At 40.8% G+C, this 12,081-nt stretch overlaps 1 protein-coding gene across 1 annotated transcript; it reads left to right on the forward strand.

The window, feature by feature from the left end:
- The first annotated feature begins 7,331 nt into the window (after positions 1 to 7,331).
- Il22 (interleukin 22) lies at positions 7,332 to 10,550 on the forward strand. Its single transcript, XM_021658384.1, has 5 exons — positions 7,332 to 7,514; positions 7,899 to 7,964; positions 8,081 to 8,224; positions 9,111 to 9,176; positions 10,473 to 10,550. The coding sequence occupies exons 1-5, from the start codon at positions 7,332 to 7,334 to the stop codon at positions 10,548 to 10,550; spliced, it is 537 nt and encodes a 178-aa protein (XP_021514059.1).
- Positions 10,551 to 12,081: the final 1,531 nt, after the last annotated feature.

The following is a 12,081-nucleotide window of genomic DNA, read 5'->3' on the forward strand; positions in this document are numbered from 1 at the left end:
ACCATCATGTTAGGTAAAATGACTTGACCATCATCTTAGGTAGTGACATCAACAATGACTTCACTGCCATCTTAGTTAATAAAACCACATGGCATAAGCCAAAATGGTGGTACCTGTAAATCTTCCTGGTACCACTGAGACCTCAGGAGGTTGTCACCCTTCGAATCTCTTGTGCCAAAGGCATTGAGTCCACACCCTAGTCTTTTTTTCTCAGTTATTTTCAAATGTTTTTTTCTTTCTGATTTTCATCTTCTTGGATGCCCATGGAATCATGGAAATAGGAGACCTAAGGCAGGGTGTGATAAGTTCATGGTCGTGCAATAAGGTCACTGCATTTCCTACATCACTAATGAGGTAATATCAGACCTCAATTGTGGATTGAAAAAGAAAATTGACACATTGTTTTGCATGGCATGTTTACTGGTTTCTAAAGCTGACTAAGATTTTCCCCAGTCTTGTGCTGCAACACTAGACAGCTACCAGTGGGATGCTTTGAGATGGGTAGACACCTCAGCTCAAGTAAATTTGCAGCTGCGGAAACCAAGTCTTTGGGCGACTACAAATCTCAACTAGGACCTGAAGTGTAGACTGCAAGGTGCTGCTTGCAGGAAGCTCCAACAGCTGGTAGATAAGAGGCTAAGTGGGAAGCTGGCTTTGGAAATGGGATTTGGCTTTCCTGCTTCAGACACAACACATTTGTCTCAAAATGTTCTTTAAAGTCTCCCTTCTGAGTCAGGCTGCCTCTCTGACTCTGAAAGGGAGAACCGATAAGAAGAGAATAGCGGTAGAGGAAAGGCATTGTGTTCTTAAGAATGGCTGAAGGGCAGGAGGAGGAGGAAGGGAGGATCTTGGGGAAGGAGAGTTTAGAGGGAAGGATTGGAAAAAGTGGAGGGAGGGGAAATTGCGGTTAGGATGTAATATATGGGGGAAGAATAAATAATAATTAAAAATGAATATGTATTTATTGACATGGAGATGATGACAATGTATTGTGAAATACAGATACTGTTTTTTAATATTTTTAAAATTACTTTTATTTTTATTTCACTTTGTATCCCCCCCTGTAGCTCCCTCTCTCTTTTCCTCCAATTTTTTAATGGGCAAACATTAGGGAGAAGTGGCAAGCTCATATTCATGTTATATGTAATGTATTATATATTATATACACACATCTAAAAAGAAAATGCCTAAAGAGTAAACTATTTCTAAGAGCACTTACTAATCCTTATCTCATGATGTAAGAATGACTACAGTAAAGTGGCTAATGAGAGACTTATCCATAGAGAAGACAGAGAAGATCCTCTGTCGCCATCATCATCATCATCAACAACAGCAAACTTCAAACAGTAACTCCATCTCAGTTCTCCTAACAGGGTTTTCTTAGTTGATTTCTGCTGTTTCTTAGGTGATATTTTGCTGTGTATCTGGTGTTTTACGTTCTGCCCACACTCACCCCAAACCAAAAGCACTAGATTACTTTCTGCGCTGTATTTAAAAAGAGTCTTGACTGTCTTGGGTTTTCTTTAAGGTTTACCTAGAAACTTTCCCAGCCCATAATTTAGCAGCATCTACGTGGATAATAGTAATGATGTGATGCTACGTATGTATTTGGATTAAACTTTTTTAAAAAAAAATTAAGATGGTGTGGCATGGCACTGTCTTCTAAGCCAGTCAACTGCCTTCTCCTGATTTCAACTATGCCTGTCTGCAAAAAATTACCACAGATGGGCTTTTAGCCAACTAAAGTTCCTTCTTAGAAGTAGGGCGTGGGCAGGGTGATTGGACCTCACCGCAGCCACTCTAAGCCAGTAGTTCTACCCTTATTGTACGTGGCCTTGAGACCTAGAGTATGTAGTTTGGGGGAAAACTAGGGAGAGTGAAGACTTTCTAACATGGCTGCTTTTGGATCTCCCATGCTCCCGTCAATAACCCCTTACCCGTGATCTGCAAATAAGCCCAATAAATTCACTGTGTCTTCAGGATGAACACTTGGCAGAGCTGAATATTAGTTTGTCACTTGGACCTTTTGAGGAGGAATAGCACTCTCAACAAAGTCATCGTCACAACCAATGGTAAAAATAACGGCTTGTGCACAAAGATTCAGACAAGGTTGGATGTTCCTAGAATGGGGGAGAAATCTGGAAAACTCATACAGGCTACAAACGTCTGAGGAAATTATTTAAGATGTGTAAGAGACAAGACTTAGAGAGATGATATATATGATCTTAAAATTTCTAAGATCAAAAAACAACCAAATCCCCACTTACGCCAATAGAGCTATGATTCTGCTCTTGGTAATACAACAGGCTTAAAGAACAAAGGTGTGTGTCCAATAAATGCTTACTTAAAAGTTTGAATTTTGCCAAACTTTTATCTAAATACTACACAGTGGTTGATAGTCTTGACTGGTATAACTGACCTTTTAGGTCTTCAACAATATTTTGAGACCTATACAAATGTGGGCAGAGATATTTAAAGGGATACTATTTTGACTCTTGCTGTCCAAGTTCAGTGAGGCCTCAGGGGACTGTGGGGAAACTCTTGAGATATGCTGTGAATATGGAAAGTCACCTCCTCTCTTGCCCAGAGAGGCCATGGACACCACAGTGGATGGACTCTCCCCAGTGTCCAGTCTACACGGAGGAGGGGAAAGCTTCTCAACACTTCCAAGTGAGGCTGTGATCAGTCAGGACCTTTGACTCAGATGGAGCCACCAGTAAGAGAAAGGCTAGAGGAGACGAGGGTCTTTGCATGCCCATGCTTCATGATCTGAAGATCAAACCCTCAACTGACTTTGACAAAAAAAAAAAAGATTTATTTTGTCCATTTTCATGGTCTTAAACACCCAACAGAAAAGTCTAACCAAAGGTTAAAATGATTAGTATCTATATTTTAACAGTCCAAAGGATTACGCTCCCCAGACATTAAGCCTAAGTCACATCAGATGTTATTTGGGCAACTGTTCCTTACTAGTGACTTTCTTCTTGTTAAGGAAAATGCTGCTAGGATCTAAGACTCGAAGTTAGATTCTCAACCTTCTAAGGTTGATTCTCAACCTTCCTAATGCTGTGACCCTTTAATACAGCTCCTCATGCTGTGGTGGCCGCTAATCATGCTACTTCATAGCTGTAATTTTGCTACTGCTGTGGATCATAATGTAAATATCTGTGCTTTCCAGTGGTCTTTGGGGGTCAAGACCACCAGCTGAGAGCCACTGATCTAAAGTCTCCCCTTAGCATATGGCTGCTAACCTCTAAGCCAGGGAGAAATAGTATGTCGCTTTTCCTTATTTCCTCCATTGTTCTTCTCCAGGCAGCTACTGAGATTCAAAGTCTTCCTCCTCTGTTTTTTTTTTTTCTTTTTTAAATGTCGTCAAACTTTCTATTGAGTCCATTCTTAAGTTCTTTTGTCACCGAAACTAAGAATCCCAGGAGGGGACCCTGATTTTTCCTGTATCACAAACATAGATTTCACTTTTATGAGTGTGCAGATTAATACTGCCTTTCCAGAGAGCAAAGCTGGGGTATTCAGTAAAAGAAAATAAATTTAGCTTCATAATTCAGTGGGTCTACTCCTGGGTAAATATTTAAAAAATGATTAAAATTTTTATTATTTCTTTCTATACTGTATTCTGCCTGCATTTGTGCCTGCAGGCCAGAAGAGGGCACCAGATCTCATTGTAGATGGTTATGAGTCAACACAAGGTTGCTGGGAATTGAACTCAGGACCTTTGGAAGAACAGCCAGTGTTTTAACTTCTGAGCCATCTCCGCAGCCCCTATTATTTATCTCTATTGGTGTTATGCCTGCAGGTACCTCTGTGCTCCATGTGGGTACAGAACCCATGGAGAGCAAAAGGGGCAGTACAACTCTGGGACTGTGGTTGTGAGTCATCACGTTGTACTGGGAACTGAGTCTACATCCCCTGGAAGTGCTCTTAATTACTGAGAATCTCTCTGCCCTAAAAACAATTTCCTTTAAAAATACATTGAGAGTGGCTCGGGTGAGGTTGCTGAGTGTTGCAATGTCTGATGTGTGAGCAGTTGGAGGCTGTTTGGGTGCTTATCAGAGGGAAAGGAATAAATAAAATGGAGTGGATATAGAGTCTGGAATGCTAAGCTTGAAGTAGGGGCTACGCATAGCAGCATGGATAGATTGCAAGACCATAATTCTAAGTGGGAAAAACATGAGAAAGAGAGCTGTTGCAAGAAAACAAACTAATTGTACACGTTAAATCACACTGTTTGTCTTGGAAGGATACACACATGGAAATTCGTATTAAACATATGGAAATTCGTGTTAAACACATGCAAATTCGTGTTAAACACGTGCAGGAACTTGTATTGAATAGTGACTGTGCACATTGGGATGAGAAGTCTGACGAATATAAACCTTTTGCCCCAGAAGACAAAAGTCTTCCTTCTTCTAGAGAGGGTTGTATTTTGAAGATTGCATTCCCAGGTGTAGATTTTTAAAACCCCAGTCAACGAGAAGGCAGTAGATTTATCCTAATGGAAAGTCACCTCCTCTCCTGCCCAGAGAGGCCATGGACACCACAGTGGATGGACACCACAGTGGATAGTCTCTGAATGAGAACATTGTGTGGGAATGGAACCTGTGAGAAAGCCAACATTCTTGTTTTTAAAAACCTAGTTGTGATTTAGGTTCCATAGACTTAAAAACTGAGATGCAATTATTTCCAACATTGAAATAATCTTCAAGGTCAGCAAAACTCTACTCATCACATGCCGCATGGCGAGCACTAGCGTAGGTGCTAGGAATGGTGCAGAGACTGAAGCAGCAGCAGCTGACCTTCCGGGTGGGGGATCCCGGTGAGCTCCTCCCAGCATTAGACCTATGCAGCTCCTGCTGCATAGACCTAAGATCATCCGTGAGTGGTCTGTCTGGGGTCTGGGAACATGATGCTGATGTGACACTCTTTGGGATGACTTGAAAATCCATGAAGATACCACCGAAGAGAAAGCCTGTTGTGATCAGTACATATGCCTCTTGCTGTTTGTTGTTGTTGTTGTTTTTGTTTGTTTGTTTGCTTTTCCAGGAGCACTGCCACCCTACATCTTCATTCTAGCCTAACGGCAACCACTCTTGAGAATATTCCTACAACTCTTTCAGAAACCCACACACTGCCACAGATTACATTATGTTTTAGTCAATCTTAGACAAACTCATGAAATCCCAGTATGTTAACATTCATATTAATGGTTTGACTGTTACAGAATATGACACCAGGGAGATATGTTGCTATTAAATTGCTTTGCCAATTTCTGCCATTTTATTTTTTCCTTACAGTTATGCATTCCCTATCCAAAGACAAGAAGGAAGCTAGTCAATAGGATCAGATCAAATTCCAGTTTTAGAAGAGAGACCTCTATTTTCCCAACCATGGTAAATTACTGAAACCCACGAATCTACATATTCATTTAGTATGGCTTTCACCAGTCTCCTCCTAAGGGTGTAACATTGCTGTTGTTGAAGTTACAAAGACAAAAGAGGCCGGCTCTCCTCCAAAATACTCCAGTGGTGTGAAAATTTGTTTTCCAATGGAAATAAATTTACGTAGCCATAAATATATGTTTTCCAGGCCACCAACCAACAAAAGCCTATCCAATCTACAGAATTAACTTGAGTTGAATCCTCATATTATCACACAGGGGTCTGGACAAAGACTACTGTATTTCATACACTAGACAATTAGATATGGAAGTTTCCTTTTTTTTTTTTTTTTTTTTGGTCCTAGGCTCATAAACAACCCCTTAGAATATCTATCAATTGTTTAAGATTTTTTCTAATTTATAAAATTCTTTCTTAAAATTAAAAGCAAGCATAGCAAAAACAGCATACATTTATAACATGGTATCGACTTTGTAGGTTACAATGCAGAATGGCTAGGCTGAGCTAACGCCAGCGTTAACAGACACACTCTCGCACTGTGTCTTTCTCCTAAGGCTACACCAAACTGCTCGAGTCCTTGCACTGTTTTGGCTCTTCAAGTTTGAACCTCTCAATAGATCAAGATTTTACAGTTATTTGATCCCTTTCTTCAGTTCTTTCACACTTTTGATCTCAATTAGCTGTAAGGAGAAAAATCTCATCAAAGTAATTTTTATTACTTGACATTCCTTCTACCTCCCAGAGATATTAGACATTTGCCCATAGATAGCCTTTCTTCTCCTCTGCTCCCGCTCCTTGGGAAATAACTTTCTAGTCTAGTTGTGAGATGTTATTTGGAATTAAATGTACTCACACTGACTTCAAGTCAACCTGCAATCCCCTTGTTTTCTGTATTCTCTTCTTTAGATATTCATCTGTATAATGCAAGTTATTGTAAGATTATTTATAGATAATATCTTGAGATTTGTGTTCACACAAATAATATTTCAAAGTGAATTAGTGCACATTTAGCATTTTTTTAATTAAAAATCTATGTTTAAATTATGTTAAAAAACTATGTTGGATAGTTCACTGTCAATATTTCCAAGCTTAAATTGATCTTGGTTACAGTTTTATGAGTAGACTCTTTCTATTTGCACCTACCATAATTATTTGCTCACTTCAAAATAGTCTCTGAATGAGAACATTGTGTGGGAATGGAACCTGTGAGAAAGCCAACATTCTTGTTTTTAAAAACCTAGTTGTGATTTAGGTTCCATAGACTTAAAAACTGAGATGCAATTATTTCCAACATTGAAATAATCTTCAAGTTTTCATTATTGCTTATTTGAAAGCACAGAATATAGGACATGGGTCTTTTATTTCTGGTCAGTTCTAAAGAGATAAGAATCTATGAAGTTGGTAGGAAAATGAGTCCGCGACCAAAATGCTGACTCAGTTACTACAAGAGATCAAAGGCTATTTTACTCAATGAGAATCTACTACGACAAAGTGATTGTTTTCTTCAAAAAACATGTAGAGTTTAGATTTCTGGGATTTGCCTGCGAAAGCACCTCCTGGGCTCTGATAGTGACGCTTTAGGGAAGGCTTCACATTTCAAGGTGGGAAGGCTCGGAGATGGCGTTTTTTGTGGTCTCCTGGGTGGTTAGGTGGTTCTCAGAAGACAGTCCTGGAAATTAGATAATGTCTGATGTCACATTGTTCGCAATACAAAATATCTGGTGTCCTGATGACTATAAAAGCAGCGACTTCTGCCTGTCACATCACAAGCAGAGCCACCTAACCAGGTAAGTGCTCAGACTGGGACAGCGAATGGGTCTGTCCGGTGTGATGCTTCTGGGCTAACTTGTTTCACTCTTGCTGTCTTGCTCACAGGTTCTCCCCCCCAGTTAGCAATTGCTCACATTTGCGCTCTCTGTGATGGCCGTTCTGCAGAAGTCTATGATCTTTTCCCTTATGGGGACTTTGGCCACCAGCTGGCTGCTTCTCATTGCCCTGTGGGCCCAGGAGGCAGAGGCACTGCCCATCACTTCCCACTGCAAGCTTGATGCGTCCAAGTTCGAGCCATACATCACCAACCGCACCTTCATGATGGCCAAGGAGGTACAATGCGTGTCCTTTTCTCTTCATATCCTCTTGGGACTCAAGTAGCCTTTGCCATTTTCTTTGAAGCACTTGTAAGTGCTTCAACGACACTTCATCTCCATAGGTATAGACTTTCTATGTCTCTTTTAGAGACTCCTTAAGGACCTGGTCTTAGTCAGAACCTTTTCCTATTTGATCCTTTAGGATGCATACACCAAATTTTATCCAAAGAGGGGCTGTTTAGAAAGCCGTCTATTATTGACTCTCCCCCTCTCTGTACACTGTTCTAAACTCATACACTCAATGGCTGGTCATTAGTCCCTGTGGGGGCATCCATCTCTACTTACAGGTTTTTCTCGTACCTCCTCATCATCCAGGCACTTAGCGTTTTCTCTCTTTCAGGCTAGCCTTGCAGATAACAACACAGATGTCCGGCTCATTGGAGACGAACTGTTCCGAGGAGTCAGCGTAAGTTCTCATGGTGATGAGCAGGGAGCGTATCCGCTCATGGTTAGCTGCAGTGGTTGATGGAGCCTCCGGGATGTTCTGCAATATGACTCCTGCTGTTTCTTGATAACCTACAGACTGAGGACCGATGCTACCTGATGAAGCAGGTGCTCAACTTTACCGTTGGAGAAGTTTTGCTCCCACAGTCAGACAGCTTCCAGCCCTACATGAAGGAGGTGGTCTCCTTCCTGGAGATGCTAAGCAACGAGCTCAGGACTTGTGTAAGCCTTTCTCTTAGTTCCATCCACCCCTGCTCCTCTTCTTTCCTCCTCTCCTATTCCAGTTAGAACCTGTAGCCCTCCCCTCTGTCCTTCACAATCATGAGGAGGGTCTCAGCAATGCCGCCATCAGAGGCCACTTGAAATCAACCACTTTGGCTTTAATTGAGTGACACTTTGAGTCTATAGGGGTGGAACCTCGTTAGTTTCATCTGTGCAAAGAAAGCAACTCAAGTTTTGTATAATGAGAAAGATGTTGGGAACTGTAAGAGAGAGAGAGAAAAAAAAAGAAGCCTAGAGGTAGAAACAGAGCCATTGAGTACAAGTGCTTGTGGGGAGGAACTGGCCCAGAGCAAAAGTCGAAGGGAGAGAGAAAGATGGGAAGGCCTCATAATGAGAGGGCGTGCAAAGCTCAGTCTTTTCCTATATGATGGGAAGTTGAGAATCACTGTATGAGTTTGATGTCTCCGACCCCTCAAACTATGAAACATATCCATGAAGAGTCGGCAGATTGAGGGAGACTTGCATTTACTGGGGGGAGAGGCCATGTCTCACATGAAAAGACTTATGCTCACTTCTTGTGCTACGCTCTCACCTTTGATGAGGTTCAATTTAGGTTTCATTTCTTCCATTCTTGCCATCTGTGAAAACCTCAATAGGATCCCCCGAAGACAGGGACAGCTCTTTTATAGGGGAAGTTCCTGGATTTCAGTGTCCCAGAGAACGAAAGAGCTCAGAGAATCTAGGTCACCAGTGAAATCTAGGTCGCTGTGGGCAAAATGACTAAATGCCTCTATTCCAGGTGAATGGCCACGCGCCTCAGAGGCACTGAGGTACTGGGCTCTAACGGGACAGGATTCTGTTAGTGAGTCTTGCTTTTCTTTTGCAGCACATCAGTGGTAATGACCAGCACATCCAGAAGAATGTACAGACGCTGAAGGAAACAGTAAAAACGGTACAGTTGATAAGTGACAATACTAAGCCATTCAATAAGAGAAACATAGTTTTCTTGCTTTGCTTTTTTTTCCTTCCCTTCCCCTCTTTTGTAACACTTTACTTGATTCATCTACTGTCTGATCCATTTCTTGCTTAGCGTCTAGCTGGGTCTATAGATCCTTCAATCTGTTTCTAAATGTCTAGGTGGTAAATTCTAGAGCTAGCAGAAATCTTAGTTCAGCTGGTCTCACCAGCCTGTGCTCTGAGGACGGCTGACGGCATAGCCAATACTGGAAGGTAGCACTCTTGAGCCCAGCTCGGCACTTACCCAGCAGCCACATGTAATTAATTCAGCATGATTAATTCTTTGGGAAAGTCAATTTCCATTGACTCATATAATCCGAAGAATCACACACTGAAAACTAGAAAGTTGGGCACAAACTTACTTGATGTGATTTTTGAGATCGTTAAGGTGATACCCTAAAGTGTGGCAAAATGGACCCAGAACAACAAAAGAACTGGATTTGTATATAAAATAAATATTTAGAACCATTGATATCAATACCTATATCCGCAATTATAATATAGTACCTAATAGCTACCGATTTAATATTAAACACAAGAGTGGCTACCCTCCCAGTTTATTTTACACAGTCTCGAGGGGGTACAAATTTCAGTCATGGATTTATTTTATTGTAATAGGAGTGTGAGTTGGAAATCTTTTCTGTATTTTTTACCTTCATTCTAAAGTTTTCTTCACACCCTCAGGCAGCTGATAGTGAGGTCCTATCTATCGGGAGCTAGGTTATAACTTTACAGCAAATGACAGTAGCAGGAGGCTCAGGTCAGCCAGTGTGACTTGCCCAATGCCAGATGCATTACTGACAGCAGAGAAAGCGAGGCTCTCTGCAAGTGGGTACAATCAGAAGCTCAGAAACACAAAGGCTCCAGTTGAGGAATATATCTAGCCTTCTCTCCTTCTGTCTAACTTAAATATTTTCTTCTTCCTGCACATATGCTGATAAACGTGACCGTTTTTTTCTTTTGAGTGTTAATGGCGCTGTAGCTTTTCAGTCCATGCTAGTTCCCTTATCAGAGGGCTTATTACCTCAACCCATATAGGCTTGGATGTTAGAGAGCCAAAAGTACACCTTTCAAATGCTTGCTGAAAAAGCTATTGTTCCCTTACTTTGTCTTTGGAAAGGTGAAGTGTGTGTGAGAAAGATCTCACAGGAGATGTGATCTCTGTATGAAAACTTTTTTTTTTTTTTTTTAAGACAAGTGCTCAAGTCAGTTTGTGCTCTTGTTTTCACAGCTCGGAGAGGGTGGAGAGATCAAAGCGATCGGGGAAGTGGATCTGCTGTTTATGTCCCTGAGAAACGCCTGTGTCTAACCGAGAGAGACTAGAGAATGAAGAAACGACCTTCCTGCCTGCTAAAAAGAACAAGATTCCTCAAAGGACTGTTTTAATAAAGGGAAGTGGGAAGCTAATCTCATAATTAGAAGATTTCACATGAAACCTGGCTCATCTGAAAAAGAAAACCAATGTCATATTGTCCATAAGATGAGAGGTAGACTTTCCAACCACAAAGAGCCATTGATAATATTTTATTGTAACTGAATATACAATAGAAAAATAATGTATTTAAGAAAATCGTTTATTTTCACAAGAGATTACTTCTCATTCCTTTAGAAAAAAAATCTATATAACTTAATTCCCATAACTAATACTTTATATATGTAAGTTTATTTATTTTAAGTATGCATTTTATTTATGCCAGTTAATTAATATGGATTTATTTATAGAGACATTATCTGATGATGCTATTTGAGTATAAGGCAAATAATATTTATAATAATAATTATGGAAACAAGATAACTTGGGCTTCAATAAACACATGAATATCATAAATCTTCTGTCTTTGTGATTTCCCTTTTTAATATCAGCAGTATCACCATCATCATAATTCTCCAATCATTTTTGTGACCTTATGCTTGACCCATGAAAATGAAGTACCTATAGTATTATACTGCTAAAGTTGGCCCCCTGAGGCCTGTGTGGTGTGTGTGTGTGTGTGTGTGTGTGTGTGTACATGGCCATGCATGTGAAAGCCAGAGATGGATATCAGATGTCTCTGCCTTATGATGTGAGACAGGATCTCACAGTGAATTTGGAGCTAGCCTGGTTGTCATTGTCCCCACAGCCTTGAGTGACCATGCCTAGCTTTTTACCCCGGTGCTGGGAATCAAACTCAGATCCTCATGCACTGTTACACTGATCACTCTTACTCTCTGGACCTCCCCAGCCCTGCAGAGCGCATATTATAGGCTTAGTTTCCGGGACAATGGTTACTGAGGGGTGGTGTAGCCTTTAGGCCTGGAGGGGGCTTTTCATGTCAAGTGAGTGTACCCTTGAAGGGCCTTCTCTTTCCTTTGCATTCTGGGCGTGAGATAAGTGACTCTGTTATGTCATGTACTCACGCACCATGACATGTATCCTGGCTACGAGTCCAAATACAGTTGACCCAACTGGCCATGAACTGAAATCTCTGATACTGAGATAGAAATAAACTTTATCTCCTTGTAAGATGATTGCTTCTGATATTTGTTGGAGTGATATAAAGCTAACACACACACACATGCATGTGCATACACACACACACACACATTTTATGGATAAAAGACATATGAAGAAACATTTTTGAACTTTTTTTAAATTTTTTATTTAACTTTTATTAATTACACTTTATTCCTTTTGTATCCTCCCATAAGCCCCTCCCTCCTCCCCTCCCGGTCCCACCCTCCCCTCCTTTCTGCATGCATGCCTCTCCTCCTCTCCTTCTTTCTGATCTTTTTTTTTTTTTTTTTTGTTCTTCTCAATGCAGTTTATTCAGGAACCTTGAACAATCTTCTGACCCTGGGGA

The sequence above is a fragment of the Meriones unguiculatus genome, chromosome 2, assembly GCF_030254825.1.
Source record: "Meriones unguiculatus strain TT.TT164.6M chromosome 2, Bangor_MerUng_6.1, whole genome shotgun sequence".
NCBI lineage: Eukaryota > Metazoa > Chordata > Mammalia > Rodentia > Muridae > Meriones > Meriones unguiculatus.